Source organism: Ammodytes marinus (genome assembly GCF_949987685.1).
Source record: "Ammodytes marinus genome assembly, chromosome: 19".
NCBI classification, from domain to species: domain Eukaryota; kingdom Metazoa; phylum Chordata; class Actinopteri; order Uranoscopiformes; family Ammodytidae; genus Ammodytes; species Ammodytes marinus.
In genome coordinates, this window is record NC_137223.1 from 9,779,581 (window position 1) to 9,805,000 (window position 25,420).

General features: G+C 40.6%; 1 protein-coding gene across 2 annotated transcripts in view; it reads right to left on the reverse strand.

Moving 5' to 3' along the window:
* Nucleotides 1-25,420, reverse strand: part of gphnb (gephyrin b) — a gene marked incomplete at both ends in the record, with an annotated part of 98,680 nt that overhangs the window by 30,351 nt on the left and 42,909 nt on the right. Inside the window, 5 exons of one of the 2 annotated variants that reach the window (XM_080048172.1) lie at nt 13,736-13,870; nt 16,620-16,867; nt 17,456-17,480; nt 23,750-23,816; nt 24,206-24,300. In XM_080048172.1, the coding sequence (XP_079904298.1) occupies nt 13,736-13,870; nt 16,620-16,867; nt 17,456-17,480; nt 23,750-23,816; nt 24,206-24,300 (570 nt within the window). Of the gene's footprint in view, nt 1-13,735; nt 13,871-16,586; nt 16,868-17,455; nt 17,481-23,749; nt 23,817-24,205; nt 24,301-25,420 lie in introns of both variants that reach the window. The other variant, XM_080048171.1, reaches the window with a different exon arrangement.

A 25,420-nucleotide genomic window follows, 5' to 3' on the forward strand; every position in this document is an offset into this window, starting at 1 on the left:
GGCAGGACACCACGGGCGGCTCCAAATTGAAACTTGGGAGTGAACTACACGAGGATCTTGCTAAATACTGTAGCAGCAAGGTAGCAACATAGACACAAGCTCTTTTGTCTTAGTCCCATCTCACACTAAGAACATGATGAGTTTACAGTAACACATTACATGATTTTTGGATACAGACACACTCTACATCTTAAACAATAGACAACAATCTATCCATCCCTGCACCATGCAACCCTATGCTATGTTTTGGTATAACACTTGTTTTAGTGCAAAAAAACCCACAAGAAAATATTAACACAATTCAACCACTATACCTGATGACATGAAAAGTTAATTTCAAACCACAAAATGTTGCATCACGTTAGGTCCAAGCCATCATTAACCACAGAGTATGGTATGTTGTAAAAAACTCCTAAGAAAATGTAATGAAAATTATGGCTGACCTCGCTCTGTACCTCTCTCCTTTATATACAGTCTATGAGCCATTAAAGTAAATACAAGTTTCTGTAAAGGTGATTTTGTAAGTATTTTGAATCCTGTTTTGATCAAACCATGGATCCATCGCTGCCACTGCCTTTTGCTGGTGCATTGCAGCGTGTCTTGGTGCATTAACACCACCTATAGATCAGTGGAGTGGAACCATCGGCGGAGATGTGCATCACATAACCAGTGGTCAAAAGCTCCACAGGGCCCCATTAAGATGGATTCTGAACACACCGCTGCCATCTGTATTTGAGAATAGAGTGGCTGTTAAAGGAAAACTCTTTTTTTTTTTTTTTTTTTTGTCCATTGTGGCCTTTCTGACTAAAGGGGCAATGCTAACTTTGCATTGGTCATCTCAAAAAACGCAATCTCACATGTGAACAATACCGGCAAGTGCAAGTGAGGAGTTTCCCAAATCTCTCCATTGGAAGTGGTGAGGTCAAAGTAAGCACATGACATAGTCAGAATGGTCTCGATTATGAAAAGAAGACTAACAACTATGAACAAATAAACAACATTTTCCTTGAACTCAAAGGAACAACATTGCATTTGGTCTCCCATCAGCGCCCAGTCACCACACCTCTCTCCCAGTCATGAATATCTGCTATTAGATTACACAATCTACAACAAAAAAAATTAAACTTATTGTACGTTTTTGCGCTTTGGTTTACAAAAACCAAGCAGTTATTGACAGAGGAAAACTTGCCCCCCAATGGCTCGACCCCCCTGTGAGTACCTGAGAGGTGAGAGAGAATCCACAGGAATCGATAAAACTTAAAAACACCAGTAAGTAGCCACGGCCGACCAGAAGCATGCACTCCACTGTCCAGGCTGAGGTCATTCATATCACTGCCCGACCATGCCCTACTGTGTCTACCTGTATCAAGACAATGAACAAGCTATTGACAGCGAAAGCTAACACAGCTGCTTTGACAGACCAGTGTTAGGCGGCTCACCAGTCTCCCCTGTTTCTCATCAGCGGCAGCCCACATGGTGAATCAGCACGGCTGGTCAGACAGTCTCATCCGCTCCTCTCCATCCAGTCCTCCCAGCCCCCTTCCTCCGCTCTGTCTGTCTGACTTTATTTGTCTCTCTATCTATCTCTCTCCCTCCGTCTGTCTTGCTATTCAAAGCGCTCTTGTACTTTTTCCATTATCCCTGAATTCGCCCTCAAGGTAAAACTCTCAGAGTCAGTGGGCGTGAGTCACTAATATAATATGGCATAGGCCTACAAACGCATGCAAACATCATACATTCAGATGCATGTTCATAATGCATGTGTGCTATGTCATTTATTAATAGAGTTGCACATTGCACTTGTAGGCTATGAGTATTACTACAATACTCATATGAATCCCCAAAAAGTGGACATGTTTTGGTAGTATATACACACATGAACAAGCTAACTGGACTCAGCTAAAGTGATTCTGACTTTAAAGCCTTAGGCAATTTGACCCAAATGGTCAATGGGTACTATGAGCCAACTAAAGCAAAAGGAGAAGGCTGAAGGTCCGTGCATTAATCACAGACAAAAGGGCACTTTCCCTCTGGCCGTAGCTACTTTCATCTGCAACAATATATCACACTAATCATCATACACTGTGTCCTGTGTCTTATACCATCCATCCCTCTGCAGCGACTGGACATTTAACAGAGTAGGTAAGATCATTCCTCACAGAACAAAAATGATTATCAAAACTGCCTTTGTTCATCCAGTTATTGAAAGCTGACATGCAGGTTTCAAATTTTTCACATAAAGTTAGGCCTAAGCAGGTTTTCTAAAGGTTAGAAAGCATCAATATATATAAACTGGGTAACGCTTTATACTAAGGTTCTTGTAGTAAGGCTTAGTTGATAGGTAATAAGGACCTTATTAGATGCTTATTACCAGAAGAGCCATTTTACAAATGCACAGTTATGTGATTTTTTTCCTTAATTATTGATTTTCAAGAATATTTTTCATTGAAGATTTTAAAGGAAAATAAAAATATATTTTTCAAAAGAGCTGTCTTAAAGTGTGTTTTTGTGCTTAAAGGCCTACTTCACCGGTTTGAATATGAAGGTGTATTGAATTCTGTGATCCTATGTAGTATAAATGTGCGAAAAAAATTGAAATCGGTTCATCCTAGCCTGAGAAAAGGCAGAAAGAGTGTTTTTTTTAACCCTATATTTCTCTTTCTCGTGACATCACAGAAAGAGAAATATAGGGTTAAAACAATACTTTCTTTGTAAATATTACTGTGATGTCTTTTACTGTGACTGTAATATTTACAAAGTACGTTTTTTTTAACCCTATATTTCTCTTTCTGTGATGTCACGAGAAAGAGAAATATAGGGTTAAAAAAAACACTCTTTCTGCCTTTTCTCAGGCTAGGATGAACCGATTTAAAAAATGTTTTCTCAGAATCTCAGAATTCAATACACCTTCATATTCAAACCGGTGAAGTAGGCCTTTAAGCGCTCTAACATTGTATTTACATGTAGTTTTTCTAATTTTAAGTGTATTAAAGGACTTATTAACCTTAATAAGCATTGCTCTCGCTTTAGATCCAGTACCTTCAAAACGCATAATTAACTGTTTAATAAAGGACTTATTAACCTTAATAAGCATTTTTCATAGAGCATAGTTAACTGCTAATAATTGATTAATAAAGATGTGTTTACTTTCATAAAGCAACAAACAATGCTTAGTAAAGGTTTAACAGTGACATAATGGGCAAGTTAGTAAGACTCAATAAATAGGTTTGTAATGCTTTTATTAACAGCTATCAGAAACTCATAAGACTTTTATTAATGCTATTAAGCAATCAATAAATAGTTAACAAGTTTCTTATAAGTGCTTATAAAAGTCTTATAATCACACTGTCAACATGTTTATTATGTTATTATTAACACTTATATATAGTCTTATTAACACAAATTAATGTTAATAAGCATCTAATAAGGTCCTTATTACCTATTAACTAAGGCTTACTACAAGAACCTTAGTATAAAGCGTTACCTAAACAGTAGCTGCAAACATTGCTGTACTTGACAAATCGGTAGGTGTCTTCACAGCTAACGTCAATACCCGGCTGCTTCCACCATGTCAGCTGTTTAGAAGCCGTCATGGATTTTGAAGGTGCTGCTTCCACACTTCTTCTTCACACACACATCCTCCTTTCCCCCATTAACAGTATAGCTTCTATAGCTCCAGCTAAGATGCCGTCCTATGTTGGTGAGTGGAAGGGAAAAGCACATAATAACTCCAGGAACAACCACTAATACCATATTCCTTTAACTGTGAGGTGCTCTGGATGAAAACGAGCCCCTTACTCACTTGTCCTGCAGCCTCCCCCCGCCCCCCATCCACTACTTAACGCAATTCAACAGTGTGATCGCTACATCACACCCCACCCCCCCTCCAACCCCTAACTACCCCCATTGCCCCTCATCAGCGACAGCACACACATTCACAAATTTGTCTCCGAGAGCACAAATGATATTTTTAAACACAAACATCCCATCTCCTTTCAGCTAATAATACAAAATGCTTCACTTACTAAAACAGGCACACAGAGTATACTGCACACAGTAACACAAACACACACAGACATAGACACACACACACACACACACACACACACACACAGACACACAGACACACACACACACACACACACACACACACACACACACACACACACACGCGCGCGCGACTCAACACTCAAAAAACCTGTAGACATTCGCTCAGATATGCAGGAGGAAAGATGTTACTTACCATCTTCTGCCTGGAGTCGGAACAGAATGAGCTCTCGGGCACATGCACACAAGAACACAGACACACACACACAAACAAACACACACACACGCACACACACACACACACACACACACACACACACACACACACACACACACACACACACACACACACACACAAACTGGGAGAGGGTGAGTAAGAGGGAAACAGAGAGAGAGAGAGAGAGAGAGAGAGAGAGAGAGTGGGAGAGAGAGAGTGAGAGAGAGATAAGAAAGGAAGGCTGGAGTGAGAAAGGCACACGAGAGAGCGAAAGAGCGGTGAGGAAACGCAACAGCCGAAGAGACAATAAGGAGGGAGGAGGACGAAGAGGAGGAGGAGGAGGAGGTTATATAGCTGAACATACGGTGCTGGGCTAAATCATACACGCATGACTGAGTGAGGTGTGTGTGTGCGCACACGTCAGCGTGGGCATGTGTGTGTGTGTGTGCGCAGCAGCTTCCCACTTCTGTTGAGGGAAATTACAGAAATGCGACTCTCTCTCTCTCTCTCTCTCTCTCTTTCTCTCTCTCTCGTCACCCCTAACACTCTCTGACGCCTTCCCATCCCTCACTCATTCCGTTGTTTCGTTTTTGTACTGATTTGAGCTCATTGGCTCATTCTATTCAGTTTTTTTATTTTACCTTTATTTATACAGGCAAACCATTACTGTAAGAACAAGTCCTTGATTACAATGGGGGCCTGATAAGCAACACAAGTAACCCCTCAAACAGATACAATACCTTAGATGTAAAATACAATTGAATATGCAGTTGAATACCAAACTAAAATTGGCAATGACTATCACATGTGACGTGAGCTACTGGGTGGTGGACAGATGAGACATGGACATCCTGCGAAGGCCCTGGCCAGTCAAATGAACCTGTGCGTCCGTTTGCTTAAAATTCATTAACATCCATCTCCTCCCTTTCCACTCTCTTTCAGTCCCTTGTTCTCTCTCTAACTCATTCTAGCTCTCCATCCCTTTCTCTCCTTCCTTCTTTCTCCCTCTCTCCTCGCTTTCTTTCTTTCTTTCTTTCTTTCTTTCTTTCTTTCTTTCTTTCTTTCTTTCTTTCTTTCTTTCTTTCTTTCTTTCTTTCTTTCTTTCTTTCTTTCTTTCTCTCTCTCTCTCTTTCTTTCTTTCTTTCTTTCTTTCTTTCTTTCTTTCTTTCTTTCTTTCTTTCTTTCTTTCTTTCTTTCTTTCTTTCTTTCTTTCTTTCTTTCTTTCTTTCTTTCTTTCTTTCTTTCTTTCTTCTCTTTCTTTCTTTCTTACCCCCTCCACAATAAATCTTCCATACCTCTAGCAGGCCAGGAGATGAGGAGTCACCTTTTATGAGCCTTGCTGCACTGGGGGAGGACAATAACACATATCTAGCAGTACTGCTGCGTTGCTGAACACACACACACACACACACACACACACACACACACACACACACACACACACACACACACACACACACACACACACACACACACACACACACACACACACACACACACACACACACACACACACACACACACACACACAGGAGAGGCGGTCAATACTGTCAGGTAAAACCAAACTTGAATCATTTCCACCAAGCACAAAGGCATATAACAAGTCCTATCTACCGTTTCCACAGGGGAATAAACCTGTAAGGGATGACGACAAAGGCTGTAAAACAGTGCTGGAGCCTCACACTGCGCCAGCCAGGCCTCCATGTCCTCATCTCAACACACACAACAAGAAAGCATCCAGTCACACACCCACTCAGTGCGGTACACACACACACACACAGTCCAATGTCACAGAAACACCAAAGAAAAGATGAGAAAAGCACAAACATTTCTTGCAGAGTACTTAAATTGCTCACATTTACCTTACATATGAAATGGCTAAGAAATTAAAGAAAAAACTCCATAAGCAGTTGAAAGTATTTTTTTCCGCCTGCAGTCTTGCTCCAAGCAGACCTCACAGTCACCAATCAAAGGGTAGGTCAATAGATGTGTTGCCAATCTTTGGAGCTGGAGAAGCTAACCAAGGAGGCAAAGAATGTCTTCAAAGAACTTGCGTCTGCCTTAAAAAGTTTAATTACTGCCAGTGCAGTGAAAGATACCATAGAGAGCATATCAACCCCTTTATCAGTCTGTCTCTTCTCTTCTCTCGTCACAGTTAAAGTGACTAGACAGTAAGGAGACTCTGTTCAAATAGATTTTAGTAAATAAATCCAACAATTGTCAAGGGGGCATACTGTAATTATTTGAACATGTAATTATATTATCATATCAAGCCAGGTCTATACATGTGATGAGATACATCTGTGATAATGCTTTGTTTTTATGAAATGTCCCTTTCATTTAACACCCCTCTAAGTAAAGCTCATAGCTTGTTTATATGTGAAATGCAAAGGAAGAAGTTTAAAAAATTCATTAAACGCAACAAAAATAGTGATAGTATTTGTTAATAAAGATATAGGTATCCGCTCTTAAATGAAATGGATTTCACACACAAATACACAGACACAGACACAAACACATCCTCTGCAAATGTCCTTGACAATGCAAACTGTGCACCCAGCGGACATCAGCACTTCCACTCCATCAGAACACACCCTGCTTCAACCCTGCAGCTCAACACAGGGGCCAAAGGACAGAGGGGGGGATTACAACACACACACACACGCACACACACACACACACACACACACACACACACACACACACACACACGCATACACACACACACACACACACACACACACACACACACACACACACACACACACACACACACACACACACACACACACACACACACACACACACACACACACACACACACACACACACACACACACACACACACAAACACGTTCCTACTGTATATTGATTGCTTTGGGGACTACAGAGTCATGGGTAGCAGGAGGAGAAGCTGTCGTGCTGGCTACAGAACATTGATCGGTCACACCCCTAGCCGGGCTGATCTGACTTTGGATCAGCGCTCACACACAGAGCCAGGGCATAAATCATCCCACTGCCTGTGTCTGATCACTTCCCTCTGCCAATGATCCTCTGTCACTACTCATTTACAAGTGGCCAGTCTGTCTGTGATCCGTTCACAGATCGGGCCTAAGCTAAACAGCATGTGCAGTGTTTTTCTCCATGACCATGGCATTGGTTATGAGTGCGGTGAAAATTCTGCAAGGGCCAGATTGCCAAGACTGTTCCATAGCCAGGCTTGTAGTTGTGCAGAATAACAAACAATCTAACACACTGTGCTATTGTAACTATTATCTACTTCAAGTACTGCTGTAATAATAGGGTTAAGTTATTAACATAACAAAATTAAGATTTGTGTCAAAATAATGAGAGAATCAATCAGCAAAAATCTAACGGATTTATTGATGGTTGGGGTCACTTATCATGGTGCAAGTTCAAGCCTCTCGTGAGGATGTGTAGTTTTTCAATCACAGTCAATTTTATTTATTTATTTATTTATTTATTTATTTATTTATTTATTTATTTATTTATTTATTTATTTATTTATTTATTTATTTATTATTCTTTCGGACAATTCCACACAATACACAATTATCTCTTTCACATCATACATGATACTTTGTGTTGTCCGATACACATTTACTGTTACAGAAAAATAAAAAAATAGAAAACACAATTTTGTTGTTGTTTTTTTTGTTTTTGTTTTTGATGATTTTGCAAATAGTTTTTGTTAAGCAGCTGCAGTCCAATACACAGTCAATTTCCATTCTCATTATTCATTGACAAATCTGCAAAAGTATTCAAACCCATACAAGTCTGTCTGTTGACCTCTATTATTTGTTACAATAATGTTATTATGATAGTGACATTCACCTTGTGCTCAGTTTATTAGTAAGCCCAATGTGCTCAGCTTTCAGTCTGTAATTTTCCATAATTTTTGAGACATACTTCTTTTTGAGTCATATTTTAAATCTCTCTCTGAACTTGCGACAAATACTTTTTTACAATTTTCTGACACATTGTCTAAACAATCTGACTAAGCAATATGTAAGCTTGCTCGGGATGTGGATAATCTTAACCTGAGGGCCCTAGTTCAGATATTGTCGGATGAGTCAGTCACAGAAAGGCACGCTAAATTTACAAAAAAAAGTAGCGTATAGAAACACACTAGTAGACTTCTCTCACAGACCTTTTAAGTTAGAAGTGCCCCCCTCTCTACTAGGTATTACAGGTCCGCTACACATAAATGAATATATGGGAAGAAAACACGCGCTTGTGTCAGCGACTGAATAGGCAATACGTTCCACGGTCAAGGTCACAGAAGTGGTGTGGATTGAATTGCCCGACCGCACGGTGACTCATATGGCACATTTCAGCCAAGAAGGAGGAGTTGATTTCCATAAGAAGCCTTGGCCTCAGCTCCAAAGCCAATAGTCAAAGGCATTCATCATGAAAAAAAGAAAAAAAAGGAAAAACTACAGGACCCTTGCTAAGCCAGGCGGTGTCCCCTAGGTGCACAGCCAGCACCTGAAAGACTTTATGCGAAGGCACGGCGAAAGCATTGAATACTTTAATCAAAATAAATGCCAATATCAGTCAAGTTGATGGGTTGTTTGGAACGGTATACAATGCACAGGGCATAAATAATGTGATCCCTCGCACAGGCATCAAGGTGAGAGCTCTGATGGAGAGGGGGAGAGAGTGGACGAAAAGGGCAGCCGACAGGCCTTAAATCCACATTAGAAGGGTATTCAATCCGCACAATTGTGTTCAAAAATGATAAATGTTTGATTATTCAAATATTAAATAAATATAATCCTCCATCGTATAATTTACAACAACAACAAAAAAAAAACGTGATACTGAATGTTTTTTTCAAAATGGCATTACCTAGGAAACAAAAAAACACAACCCCATTACACAGACAAAACACACGCATGCTTACACGCACACATGCACATGCACATGCACACGCGCACACACAAACACACACACACACACACACACACACACACACACACACACACACACACACACACACACACACACACACACACACACACACACACACACACGGTAAAGCATCCTCTGAGTCAAAGCCCTATCTCGCATATGCTTCATTAATCCAAACTCACCATTACATAACTGTACTAAATGCTCACAAGAGTGGAAGGGTACAGCTACCCTTCCCTGTATCTTGTGCATGTGTGTACATGTGGGTGCTGCTGTGCGCGCTTTTGTGTGTGTGTGTGTGTGTGTGTGTGTGTGTGTGTGTGTGTGTGTGTGTGTGTGTGTGTGTGTGTGTTTGTGAATAAGAAGTGTGACAGTGTGACAGAGAAAGAAAATCTGGTTACATGAATGGTTGCAGAGCGGCTCAGTTTGGAATCCCTTTGTATTTGCTGTGCATTTATGAGCTGTGTGTGTGGTGCAAAAGAGAGCGAGGAGGATTTTTGTGTGTCCAAATTTACTGTATGTGTGTGCGTGTTGAGTATATTCACCGCTTTTTGCTCAGTCTTTCAGAGTGTATAGTCTGGAGGCACACCAAGGCTATGCTTACTTATGCTTAATAGAGAGACCTATGAGAAACTACAGAGCTCCCCTTTTCAAATATGCCAAAGTTCAAAATTCACACTCGCATCGACACAGACCCAGTGCACATCGAATTGTGCCTTCAATTTTTGCTTACACACGTGCCTTGCAGGAAGAGTGGAAACACAAATACCTATAAATGTTTTTATGCATGTTTCTATTTTGGCAGATAGCGCTTCCTCCTTGCCTGTGCTCTGCTTTGCTTGTATGGGAACCATGGCAGCAGCAGCAGCTACGGTGGTGACAAGATTAAGACCTCACTCCATACCTTCTCCTCTGAAAAGCCACCATGAAGCCCTTTGCCAACAAGACCCCTGGCTAACAAAACTAAAACAGCCCCAACCTTGGTACACACAATGCATGGGTGAACAGAGCCTTTCTGGCACCGGCTCCTGGGGACTATTGTGTTCATACTGTCTTCGCCAGCCGCTCGCGACGTGGCGGGGGAATTTTCAAAAGGGACATATGGCAGCTTTGTCGCCCAGGAAACAGCCTCTGTCAGAATCTAAACAAGCTAAGGGGGGGGGGGGGGGGGGGGCTATAATACCTAGAGAAGCCATTAAGTGTCTGTTATCTGTTACAACACACACATTTACAGACATGCATGTCACACAGACACACACACACACACACACACACACACACACACACACACACACACACACACACACACACACACACACACACACACACACACACACACACACACACACACACACACACACACAAAACGCTGACTAATGTGGTTGGCATGTGATCGTGACACGCTAGGGAGTACTACTAGGGATGCTCAAACTGGGTCATTGAGAAAAAGAGAGGCTTCAATGGAGAGACAGGTGTGAGTGTGTGTACTTCTATGTCGGGGCAAAAAGGAAAGGAGGCTGATGGGAGAAGAGTGCTTGACTGCATCAGTGGAGCTACTAGCAGCACTGGGACAGCAGCAGCAGCAGCAGTGTTAAAGCTCCCCACTGTCCAATTATTTACAAGCTCCACTCTCTGTTGCTCAAGCTGAGGTCAACAACACCTTAGCTTATAGACTGAGGCTTATACAGGAAAAGATTGGCAGGGTTTTGGACCAACAGTGTGGGTCAGGTACATAGGTCAGGTACATAGGTCAGGTAGCAGGGAAATTTGAAAAAATACAATAAAAAACACTTGTATTGTCTTACTGCAGAGTGGGAGTCTGAATACAAAACATTGGTGCAGTGAGTGTGGTTAATAAAGGTTAAGGTGTTGGAAACCGTTTTTTTCCGAATTTTGACGCAAGAGGTAACTTTCAGGTTACGTTAGCAACATGCTATCATCTCAATGGTGGCTCACTGAAAGGTCACAGATAGACAAGGTCTGACATCGGAAAATAGAACACTGTTAACGAACTTACTTCATCACATTGACAAATAGTATTTTTTCAAATCGAGTTTTTGAGTTTGATCTTTTTTTTAAAGTTAGCTTTTTTTTTTTTATTCTCAGGGAGCTTAAGCCATAACCCAAATTAAAAGCTTCTCATGACCCGCCTTTGCACCTGCCCTCCCTCCTCCACTCACATCCCCCCATCCCTCTGTTCCCATGGCAACAACCCACTCATCTATTCCCATGGCAACCTGCCTGCTGTCCCGGAGACACATGGAGACGTGACACTGACAGATGAGGTGAAAGAGGGAGAGAGAAAGAGAGAGAGAGAAAGAGTGAGTGAGAAAGAGAGAGAGAGAGAGAGAGAGAGAGAGAGCGACAAAGTTGACCAAATCGACATTTTGAAAAACCTGCAGGAAAGATGGGTGAGAACACACACAGAAGGATACTCGGACATAACATCAGAATTTTGTACATATTCTCACACACTGGTACAGAAAACAAGTGTGCACTTCTCATCATGACCAACTGTCTGTAACCAACACATTTTTTTAAAGTATACCATTAAAGCTGGGACAGACAAAGCGGATTGAAGGTAAATAGTAGCAGTGTGTTGAATTGAACCTGGGGGAATAATTCTGCAGGCATACGCATCCTAACATAGAAAACGCAATCTGCTGTCTTGATAAACACACTCGCACACAAACAACAGTTTTTTTTGAACATATAAAACACATCGAAATGAGGGTGAGACATACACTTCGCAAAGTTCAGACACTGAAAGAGAATACCGGTGAGGCCTGCACTGTGTGAGTGTGAGTGTGTGTGTGTGTGTGTGTGTGTGTGTGTGTGTGTGTGTGTAACCTGAACTAAAATAGAGAAAAATACAAATAAATCACATTTCAACTGTGCAATATACAATAGAAACTATAAAAGCGGGGAGAAAAAAGGCAATACCACCAACTGAAATAAAAGAATGAATCCCAAAAAGAAACCTTTGACTTCTGATCATGAAAATGATTCCAAAAAAATAAGAAACAAACAAACAAACAAACAGAGTTGTATGGCTACAATGAACATGGTCCGTAGAGGTAAAAATATGGTAGTTTAGCTATGGAAGACAAACAGGAACTTGGACTATGTGTGTGTGTATGTGTGTGTGTGTGTGTGTGTGTGTGTGTGTGTGTGTGTGTGTGTGTGTGTGTGTGTGTGTGTGTGTGTGTGTGTGTGTGTGTCTGTGTGTGTGTGTGTTGTCGGAGGTGTGTGTTCTTGCTCCCCATCCTGGTGGGAATGTTTAAAGTTTAAAAGTAAGGACTTTTTGCCCTTTTCAAAAGGCTAGCTTTTGATTTAGGATTTCGGTGGTTACTTTTAATGATTTAATGGTAAGGATTGGATTCAAGGTCAGTCTGAAGATCAACTCTTCACATTATAATACAATAAAATGCAACTGACTTAATTCATTATTGACCTTGGTAATATGAGTTTGACCACACAATCTGAAATCAAGGCCCCCTCACCCCTTTTTATCTGCATCCTCAGCAGGTTTTTCATTTTGTTGTGGTGTAAAAGTTTAAAGAATGAATTTAATTCAATCTTAAACCTGCAGTGTGTAGAATTTTGGGTTTTATTTCCTAGCAGATTTCGTAGAAAGTAATTATAATATCCATAAGTACATTTAATTTAGTGCATAATAGCTGATTTTTTTTTTTTTTATTATTATTTTTTCCCTTAGAAAGGGTCTCTTATATGTCCATATTTCTGCATATTTTGGACCAAGGCCTAGTGCCGCCATCTTGGAAGTGTCATAGTTGGAATGTCATCAGGTGCATTGTTTAAAATTTAGAATTGTTCTTGTCCTTGAAGGCCACTGTAGCTTCTGTTATTATTCTAAAGGGGTGGGGTTACCCAGGGAGCGTTGCATTCTAGAACTTTCTAGAACTTTCTTGATGATGTCATATTACACACTGCACCTTTAAGTCACATATGAGTCTTGGTTTGTCTACGCTATAAGAAAATCAGAGTTGAGTCCCACAGTTGAAAAATGAGGAAACGCAACTTAGTGAACATTGAATTGGAAATGAATTATCAAAGTATATATTTCCGTGGTCAAGTTTAGACTTTGGACACTTTACTTTGGCACCCAACCCTAAAAGTGCTATGGAAAAAATCCTGAAGAAGGATAGGGTAGCAATAGATCGAACATTTTTTTATTCTGGAACCTGTTTGTCTGGCAGTTTGTAACTCACTCTTATAGAAAAATCCATCCAGGAAGATTTTTTTCGCAGCAGAAATCTTCTCACAACCTCATCCAAATGTATCTTCTATCTTTATCTGGACTCATCCCTAACCAGATCCGGTATATGCCACTGATTTAGGGTAATGAGTAAACTTAAGTGTTGAAGATGGAGTTTAGGAAATCAATATTGGCAACATAATGTCTTCACAAGGATGTAGCAACAATGATAAATCAGTGGTTGTCCAAATGTGTGTGAGTGTGTGAGTATGTGTGTGTGTGTGTGCGTGTGTGTGTTTAATGCACAGTGTACTCACTTTGGGCGTGGGACAGGAAGCGGTGGAGAGGCGGGAGGTGGCCTGCGCGCGGGGCGACTCCGAGGGCGTGGTGCTGAGAGAGGCCGTATCCCTGGGCAACACCTGCACACCCCGCGAGATAATGGAGTCTGGGATCTGCCATCACACACACACACACACACACAAACACACACGCGCGCACACAAACGTGCATATAAACACCACAAAGCATAAAGCCCATAGGCAAACGCTCACTACACACACACTGATATTCAAGACCCAAGAAGACACACATATTTATATCTATATATATAAACATAGTGTCCGCACGCTACACAGCTATATACTGACACACAGACCAAATATATATCGACGTCTCTACTACATATAGTCATATGTCAAACTTAAACGATCACGCCTACTCACAAGGGGCCGGATGCGGATGATTGAACAAATGACCTCATAAAGGTGCGACGACGGGATGACGACAAACAGAATGAGATATCAGAGGGGCGGAGTCTTACCAACATCCATCTGTGACTGGACAATGAGGTGGGATGTTACCCTGACAACAGAGCCACAAAGCAGGGTCCAGGGCTGCAGACAGGGCAGGATATATAGGATGATGGGTATGGAGAGATACTTAATGTTACATGTGACCGCACAGAGTAGATGCATGTGATACACAGACACACAAACAGATGTATATGTACAGGAATACGATCGTGGCTTATGATACACAGAGATACGTGACAAATTTATCAGGTGAAAAAAGAGGTTCACTGTTTTTCAACTCAAAACTTTTTCAACTTTTTTCAACTTTTAACAACCATGATGTGTCTACTTTAAGCAATAGGAAGAACACATTGCAGTAAGTTTTGTCTTCATATGTATAACTGATAAGGATCAGAAATAAACTTTAAATCGAGCTTCATTAACGCTACTTTCCTGAGAGCAATAAAGTAAATTAAACCGGAATGAAAACTTGCTTTGCAACTATCTGAGTCTTAATTCAGGGTCCATATTTCCTCATACATATGGGCCCTACTGTATGACAAGGAAAGTCTTACCCCAAACTCTTAACCCTGTTAAAAATAAAACACTTCAGCTCAGACACTAAACTCCAAACAATTTCCTGGTTGTAAATTTGAACATTAAACATGTTGATGAAAGGCACCATTAGTTTGCACAGGATCCAGCATCCAGTCCCTTAACTGTGCCAGAGAAATGGAAGTATTTCAACATACACTTCCTTTGAGAGATTTATCATGGATTTTATAGGTGTTAATTTTTCCCCCAGTTGAACTGCTTTCAAGCAAAGCATGCAGGAAGCAGCAGCAGAGCCACTTTATTAAACATATGGGTTGTACAAACAGTAAATCTATCATTTCAAGGTGCTACAAGTAGCATTTTCTCATCCACACATTAGGTTCATATCAATCTGCAGTACAGTACTTCCTTTAAACGTGTACCAATACCCACAGCAGACAAATCTGCCAGAGATCAAAACAACAACGTTATCTTTGCGTTACGTAAATAAACCTACTCGTGAACAGATTCTATTCATTTAAATTAATATAAAACTATATATATATACTTTATATAAAGTGCATTTCCCTTTACCTACTAGTCAATGCACAATTAAACTACACACATTGATTGTCCCATTTGGACCAGTTGTATAAAACAACAACATTGAGTGTCTGAGATGTTGCCACTCGTCTAGTTTGCCTTTTTTACCCCCCCCCCCCATTGCCAGACATTGTAACACCTGAAGAAGCAGCACCTTCTTCCTACTTTGTGTTTGTAAAGTAGTCCAGCAAAATGTTTGGAGTTTAGAGACTGTTTGGTATATGCTGTAAAGTCTTCTTACTAAAAGTGACACTATTTTGGCAGTGAACTACTGATGTTGAAGGTGGAGTCAGCAATTCTGGAGGATGCTTTATGTTAAAATCACATTTATTCCAAAATCAAAGTATACAGTATCTACTCACTGTCCGCTACCAATCGAACTGTATTTGCTCTGAATAAAAAAATCCAGTGTTAATACACAGCCTAGACACTGTAAACAGGCATGGTGCAAGCTATGGTGGGCCCCCTTTGTTTACATACACTTTGTCTACACACCCGTTTACAGAGCCTAGGCTGTGTATTGAAACCAGCTTATTTTTTTCCCCCAGCGCACAGTACACACAGTACACACACACAGTACGGAGAGGTACAGATTGTAAGGAGATACAGTAGTATATACAAATGTATATTTTTTGACAAAAAGTGATTTGTTTAACAAGCCCTTCTTCAGATTAGCTTACTCCACCTTTTAAAATGCTACACGCAGCACATAGAACACATGATGAAATGAATGAAGTTTGTGACTGTGAACACTTAAAGGTGCACTATGTAACTTTGGGTGTGTCAGAGAGAAGTGAACATTTTCTAAGATATCCGTATTCTCATAACTGAATTAACAAACTTTCCTCATGGCAAAATGTGATCCCTGGAACACTGTTTAAAGTTAGAAAGCTTCCTGAAAAGTTACCATTTCACTGTTCTTGTTTACAGCAGCAGGGCCCACAGTTTGGCTTACAAACATATTCTAGTCTTACGTTTGCTTCCAGGTTCCTCAAAAGAATTTAGTTTTATTATGATTATAGAATTACTCAACACTAACAATTACATGTAGAGTAAAAGCAAACTGCAGGCTCTGCAAATGTCAACAAACCCCCAGCCCCCTTCCGCATAAACTGCATAGTGCACCTTTAAAGACCAAGAAATGTTTTGGAAAATGGATGGAAGTCAAATCTATGAAAAAAGAAAGATTTTTTTTTTTTTTTGTCCAGGCAAAAAGAGGGCTTCCTCCTAACCCCCTAACCCCCTCCAACCCCTCCCATCCCCTCTCCTCTACCTTGGCGGCGATGGATGCGGCGGTGATGTGCGAGGAGGAGCTGTCCTCGGTGGAGGCCACACCGCTGTCCTTCTTCTCCTCGTCCTCGTCCTCACACTGGACGCCCTTGTCCTCGGTCAGGCGGCGCGGCGAGCTGTTGGGCGGCGGGGACAGAGGGGGCGGGGGCGACGGCAGGTCCTCCAGGTCGTCGGCCGCCTCCTTCACCTTCACCACCGCGTCGCGCAGCAGGTCGATGGCGTGCGGCAGCGCTGGTTGGGTCACATTCGGATTTCAAGATTCAGATTATGATTCAAATTCAGATTCAGATTAAGATTAAGATTAAGATTCAAATTCAGATTCAGAATACTTGTTTTTTACTAGGGATGGGGACCGATCCGATTCAATATCGGTATCGGTTCCTACATGGCGGAAAATCCACATATTTTATTTTTATGTTTTATAAATCGAAAATTCTTTTAAGACCATAGCTACATGATAAAGCAGACATTAAAACATAATTTATCAATTAAAAAGTTGAGTTCTGATGTTCTTCTGTAATCAATCCGTTCAAAGCAGTTAAGATAAACCTTTATTAATTTTCTTATATTTGTTGCTCTTTTAAATTAGAATTGCTGTGTGGCTTTAAGCCTTCCTAACCCTACACATAAAATCCCCACCAACAAAGAAATGTATGATAATTATGATATCGAACGGTAGAGGTAGCGGCTGATGTCCAAAACCGATATCGGAATAGGATCGTGCTGAGAAATAGTGGATCGGTGCATCTCTAGTTTTTGTCTAGGCGATTTGTTTTACAGTCTATCCCATTTATGTTAATAAAAATAAATAAAACATACCTGGCAGGATGAACTGGAAGCATTCCTGGAGGGCAGAGGGAAAGACTGTATCATTCAATTATTCAACCTTTATTTATACTGGAGAGATCATTGAGGGGGGGACCCTCATTTCCAATGACGTTGAGTAAAAACGAAACAATGCAAAGTAAAAACAACAACAAAAATTAGTATAAACAAAGTAACGTAACAAGCTGATTAAAAGAGACAAAATGATTGAATAGTAGATCAAATATCGAGAAATGAATTGAAGTGGTGAAAGTTCTAGATTGCAATGCTCCATAAGTAGTGGAGCATTGCAATCAGCATGTTGCAATGCTGAGCACAAGTGTGTGTTGCATGTTGCAATTACACACTTGGTTTTCTTCCAACATCTAGATTTTGGGGCTTTGCAGATATGCAAATTTACGCATCATTAGTAAGATATTGATGATTTTTCATATTTATTCAAACATTTTGGAAAATACTGTAATACAAAAAGTTGTTGTTTTAATGTCAGTAATACACTTGCAAAGTTTCATAATGATATATATAAGTTTAAAAAATTCCCTATTAGCCCACCCCCATTCGCTTAAACAGTGGTTCTGATTTGCTCTATGTCGGCCCCCTGTAGCTTTCCAGCAGCTTGTTGACCAGGTTGTCCACCCAGGTTGGGATCCTGGAAGGTCCTTGATATCATTTCTGGTGAACAACCTTTTACAACGCTCCATGTCTGTTTTTCAAAAAAAAAAGGGGTTTTGCCCCCTAGGTATTGTCCACCATTGCCTTAAGTTTTTCCACAATATCAAGTGATGAGGAGAAGATTTATTTATTTATTTATTTATTTATTTATTTATTTATTTATTTATTTATTTATTTATTCTATAGTACTTCTTTGTCTTCAAACAGGTGCATTTCCCCAGGACGACCAAAATGCATATGGCTATTAAGTTTGTCCATTCTGTGCTACTGTAGAAACATTGTGGTGCAACATGGCTGCCTCCATGCAGGGTGACCTGCTCTTATATACAAAACTCATTCTACGAAAATAAAATAAACAACACCCTTTATTTTCAAGCAATTACACACTAATTAAAAAATATGTATGAATATAATATTCCATTTCTACCAAGTCCGTTCTGAAAAAGGCCAATAAATGCTTTACACTGCACCTTTATATAACATTCCGATTACTAAAAAGCCAATTAGACAATAAAAAGGAGACAGTGGTGTAAAATGGCTGCAATTAAAATGACTCGGGTGAAAGTACAATAGAGTTATTTTAAACAGTAGCAGGTAGAGATTTCAATGTCAGGGATTTGGGGCGAGTGTCAAGGATTAAGCTTTCTGTTTTAGACAGTGAGATCCAGATATCACCATGCTGAAGAGTATTGGAATAATTACAGCTCTACTATTGGCTGGGGAATGAAATTGCTCAGTTTTGCAATGGATCACCTCTCTAGGTGCTTGCTTACAGCGCGGCCCTCCAGTAGCATATATAAGTTGCCAGTGCGTGGTACATAGGCCAAAAAGTTACCTTTTAAAGTCTGAAATCAGCACCTGGACTAGTAACTGATGAGTTGATAGCCATGGTCAAAGACCCACATCTATCAACTTCTGTTATTTTGTGCCACAGAGAAAAACACAAGCTTATTCCTCCTAACACATGTTGCATAGTAACATTGAGTGTCTGTTTGAAACAGTAACTCACTCACTAATGTTTTCAAACCTCTTCTACTTTGTAATTTTTTTCTGATCAGAGTTGAAACAGTGTCAATGATACACTAGCAGTTCACATTTAGTTGACACTCCCTTCTCCAGCGCATCATGCTTTAGTCAATCCCCCTCAAAACGTCATCAGCTACGATGCCATCATCATCACTTAAGGGACCAATGAAAAAAACTTTGGTGAGTAAATCGTGGCGTACTAGAGAGAAGCTGTGTGATGGATAGAAACACACTGTGGTTTCTGTGGCATCTCGCTGTGTCTGCAAATCTTGAGTGTCACAATAAAAGCCCGGCAAAAAAAGAAAGGGAGATTACGCTCTATTGAGCAGCACCAATGCTTTGTAATCTGAAATGTCCAAAACTAAAGAACTAGAAATAATTTGTGAGTAAAAAAACATGATTCAGTTCAACGGGGGAAAACATTATACTTAATAAATGAAGAATTAGAAATATACAGTAGGCATGTGTCAAATCAAGGCCCGGCTGATGTCCAGGTATTTCAGAATTTGCAGTGCAATACAGTTGCCAAAAGTACTGTCATCTACTCTATGTAAAAATGATAGCATGTGTGACCCTGTTTGAGGCAGTAGGATGAATTTTTTTTAATTTCCTCCATAACTTCAGCAGATGACAGCGCCTCCTCCTGGCCACATTTATACTATCTTCTATCCTTCCCTCTCAGGCATCTGTGTGTGTGTGTGTGTGTGTGTGTGTGTGTGTGTGTGTGTGTGTGTGTGTGTGTGTGTGTGTGTGTGTGTGTGTGTGTGTGTGTGTGTGTGTGTGTGAGAGAGAGAGAGAGAGAGAGAGAGAGAGTGTGTGTGTGTGTTAGTGTGCCTGTGGGCTTCCTCAACTCTTGCTAAACGCTCCATTCTCTTCACTCCCAAGACAAGAGCTAATCTGTGAAATTATTTATCTTTCTGTGTATTTTAAGCAACTGAAAAGATACATTATTAATGGCCCTAGCGCTTTATAGTATCCAAAGCTGTCTGCGAAACAAGGCTTTTTTTTTCCGGAGCAATCTTTCCACTTCACGTCCCGTTTGGTATGTGTGCATATCACAGGCCGCATGAAATATGGAGAAGTGAACCCTGATTGGACTGAATTATAATCCCTATAGGTCGACGTTAGAATGCATGAACGAAAGAGCAGCATCCTCCACTACTGAGCATGTTAATACACTTTTCGGTTCTATTATACACCATATTATATGGTCTTATTGGTCCCTAATACGTTTTTCTTTAATTGTTTGCTGAAAAAAACTTTCAGATAATTTATTGTACTATGCTGATGTTCAGCTAATCTCACAATGGCCTATTTTTTAAAAAGAGCTGCAGCTCCCCTCGTAAATATACAATCTTTGAGCTCCCCCCGCCCCCTGTCCGGAAGCGAAGCCAGATACGCCTCGCCCTCTGTCTGTCAGGGCCGTGGACCAATAAGAAATAGGGGTGTGGGCTGCACAGTGGAAGCTTCTGGCTTTCCAGTTTTTGAGGTCAGAAACGAGGAGAATTCTGACTGGAGTATATTTTTTTAAATATTTGGGCAGTCTCTAGGCACACCGTGGACCCATGGATATGTTAGAACACATTTAAAAAGTGCATTTAGCATAATATGTGACCTTTAAGGCAAGACACTGCAGGTCAATAGGGTAACATTTGTTTAACTTATAGATGTCATCATTAAACCATGCCAGTTGATTACTTACATTAAAACAATGATTTTTTGTCGATGGTTGTATAGGAAAATAAACAGACGCAAACAGACAAAGTCTAGTAAAATAAACACCTAAATGTACATTTGAACTTTTAGTCATACTAGTACGAAAGAAGAAATGTTATGGAAGCAAGATAGCCAAAAATCTCAAATAGACCAGTGCTTGAAAAAAACACGTTTTGCCTACACTAGTTAGCTTGCCTAATCTTTCCACCACACACCTCCACCACTAGTTGCCTTCACACACACACGCATGCACGTGCACGTGCACACACACACACACACACACAGACACACACACACACACACACACAAAACACACACACACACACACACACACACACACACACACACACACACACGGGAACCCCTCATCACAATTGGAAACCCCTTAGCAGACAGTAGACTGTTTATGCCTCTTGCTGGTGTGTTTGAAGCCCACATCTGAATATTTTTGGAAAATAGTGCCAGGTGTGTTGGACTATAAGGGGAGTTGGAGATTAGTCAAAAGAAGGAGCAGGGATGGTGTCAAGAGCCTGGAGACACTCCCATCTTTCACGTTTTTCTACTATCATTGCATTAAAGCATGCCTTCTTTCTTTCTTTCCTTTTTTTTGAGGTTCGTCACAAGTGTTTTTTTATTTATTTATTTTATTTTATTTTATCTGCTGTTATTTTCTGTTTTGTCCTAGAGGAGAGAAACTGTCAAGAACACTAAAGAGCAGAATCTCTGGATAAACTGCCGGCAGATGTGAAAACATGAGCGAAAAAGAGAGAGAGAGAGAGAGAGATGAATAGAGAGAGAGAGAGAGATGGAGAGAGAAAAGGATAGGGGGAAGAGGGGGAAGGCTCTGCTGTGCTGACTGGGGTTTGCAGGAGATGGCGAGAGAGGGGGACAGACAGAGGGAGAGAGAGAGAGAGAGATGTGAGTGAGCATGAGATCTCTGGGGATGCAGTCAGAGAGACAGTGTTGGAGAGAGAAAGAGATTCAGTGAGAGAGCTAAAGGAAACTGCAACAAAAAGACTGCAAGACGAACATGAAAAGGTAAAGAAGAAAGAATTGGGAAATTGAGTTGAGAGTAAAAAAAGAAAAAAAGAAAAATGGCCGGTATTCACATTAAGTCTGGTATCTTACACCTCCCTCCATAACCATAGTGGGACACGCTTCAATTGATCAGTTACGTTTGCAAGAATCCTGAAATGATAAGTGCATTAAAAGGTGGTATCTTTGTGTCCCGTTTTGTTTCTGTGTTATTTACATTGTTCATAGTGCCATACATACATCCTGTACAATATTGTATATACACACTATAGGTTAGGGCTGGGTATTGGCAAGGACAATACGCATCACGATACATGGATCACAAAATACCAAAACAATAAATAAAGTTGCTGTGTTTTGATGTGGATGGTCACAATACATCACATCACAATATATTGATAATTCAGCTGATTCAATTCATATTCAAAACCCAGCAGCAACCTGTCGAAAAAATGTATATTATTTCACTTTTCAGATTGTCCATTTATGGAGATGCGAAGTGAGAGGAAAATAAATATCACAATATAGATATTTTTTAGCACAGCCCTAGATGCTAACAGACGGAAAACAACTCCCTGTAATTTCATACTGTACAATCTCATCACGAGACTACATTAAAAAGGAACATATACATTAAATGCCAAATGTACACAAAGCTGTGCATTCAAACGGCATTGTGAATGAGGCCAAAGAGACAAGAAGAGCCGTGAAAAAGAGGCACAGGGCGACACACTCTGACAAAAGGGGCTGCTTGGTATGGCTGGACTTCCCCGTTCTCTTTATGACAGGAGATCATCGTCATAAAAGCCTTTGCAATGGGCGGCGTGTGCCGTTAACTTTAACTGGGGGTTGACGAGGGAGACACTAATATGGCAGCAGATGGGAGAGAGGTGGCGTAATTGATTAAGGGGAAATACTAAAATCGATCAGGAGGAGCGGGCGGGCGCGCAAACGAGACGGAGACAGATATGCAGGTCAGCACCACAGAGAGGCAGACGGATGGAGGTGTGTGTGTGTGTGTGTGTGTGTGTGTGTGTGTGTGTGTGTGTGTGTGTGTTAACCAATACAGTGTATTGGTTAACGTTACCATAGGATACGTGCATACTGTTCACGCACACCTAATGTAAACACATACCCACACAGCGACATGTACAAATATACAAAAGATCAATGCAGTGTGCACATACACCATCAATTAATCATTCAAATGAGGGCACACAGAGGCACACAATAAAGGCATGCAGTCAAATCCATACTGTGTAAATGCTGCTTACACACACACAGACACACACACACAAACAGGTAATGACTGCATGTGGATACATTTAACGACCGCAAGCGACGTGCAGGTAAGAGTCCAAAGGGAAGTTGACCTTTACAGCTAATGCCGTCCCTACAAACCGATCATTGCCACCAAGTTGCTGCACTCATGAAAGAGTTACTGGGTGCCAAGTATACATCATTTTTTATGGTTTATGTACTGAAGGTATCCAGTGCTTGGAACCAGAACTGTAGCATTTGAGTTTTTAATGTAACGAAAGGTCAGCCTGAGATTCGAAACAGCCGTGTAACAGCTTAAGGTGCATTTATTGGGATAGAACATTGTCGCAGTAGCAAAAAAAGAGAAGGAAATCTATTTGCCCTCTGTCTATACGGACTGCATATAGTCACCATTTCTTCAACAACCACAGCAGCTGATCTGTCACCTTCAAATCTGACTTTCACTTTGTTTCAGTTTGCTGGTCCGGTAGAATCTGTTTTATTTTTTTCTATCTGTTTGTCAAACTTACACAAAAGGAAAAAGCAATGTTGCAGCTGTCAGCAGCAGTGTTTCCTTACCTGGGAGCCTTTCTTGCTTCCTGGTAAGTTAATGATGAGCGTCTTCCCTCGGATACCACACACAGGTCTGTAAACGATCACAAACACACAGTAGAAGGCTGGCGTGAATACAGAGAATAAAAGGTGCATTGGTGCGGCGAATATGCTTGTGATCATGGTGATATACGCCTCTCTCCCTCCACATTAAAACCTCGAGTCAGAGTTTCACAGAGCACTGCACTTTATCACTGGTAATAAATTACTGAAGTCACCATTTTGTCTTACATGAAGAGGTGGGATGCTCCTCTTTAACCAACAAAGGGTCTTTTTCGCACTGTCGCACCGTACAGAATTTATCTATGGGGCTCTGCTGCAATTACTGTACCTCTGTATGAACAAAGTAATTACAACGTCGGGACATCTTAACTTTAAGTGTGTTTTGGTCGCTTCAGATGAGAGAGAGTGCATATGTCTGACCTGGAAAGCATGCCGAGTGGTGTGACGTTGAGGGATCCCATCAGCATTGCCAGAGACATCCCGGGAGCCTCGCGCTCTATCACCTCCTTAGTGGCCTGGAGAGAAGAGAGAGAGAGACATAGAGGAGAGGGTCATCAGTATATAACATGACTATTTATGATGAAAGTCGTCACATTTTATATGTCAAGAGATTTTTCCCACTGGGTCCTCCTGCCCTATGTTATCAAGCAAATATAATTTACAAGATGAATGCGCTTTAAAGGCCAAACCCACTAAATCTTTCTCACTATGTCATTTGCGGAGTTAGTTGCATGATAGTAAAGCATCTGATAAGAGTTAGGGCATATATGAATATCAATCCAAATGAGAGAAATTTTCATTTAAGTTTGATCAACTTTACTGAAATTTGGTTTAGATGAGGCGGGCTTTGCTCTAGTTCTCATTACACAACATGTATTTTGAACCAATTATGGCAGTTCTCTGCCCGAACATTCTATAAAAACTGTAAAAAAGCTGTTTTTTAAAGTACATTTTATAATACTTATGAACATCTATTTTTAATACGATATGATATATGATGATATCCACCTCTACTATTTTTAGACTAGGTTTCCAGAGAATTAGATATTGTATCTCTCTGTTGTGTATTCATGTTTTCTGCTGGAAAAAGATCTTTAACGTATTATTGATATATATATTTTAAACTCAGACTTTAAGTACCTTGATACTCGTAAAAAAGTACTCAACACCACTTGGAATAATGCTGTGACAGTCAGCAGTATGACTGGGAAATCATGATAATCGCCCTGATTGAAAACATCTGGACTGCCCTTCAAATATTGATCGAAGATCCCTCTCGCGCAACCCATGTCTCAACTGTCTAACCTGTCTCCTCCCCATTAGCGATCCAGATTGATTCCATCTTGGAAATCAGTACAGCGATATGTCTTTTTCTTGGACAGTCGTTGCAATTTAACGGTAGAATGTTGAGTAATAATAAGTTTCCTGCAAACTGGGATTCTTACAGATTTTTTTTTTTTATCATATCTACGTGCTACAACATACTTGTAGTCATATTTGTTCTGTAATTTGGTTGGTCAGCTGTGATCTTATTTCTTAATACACACAGCAGAGAAACATATGGACTCTTGGGGGTTTGGTGGTGGGGGTCTTGGAAAATGTTCCCCACCTTTACAGGGACACGCATTTGTTGGC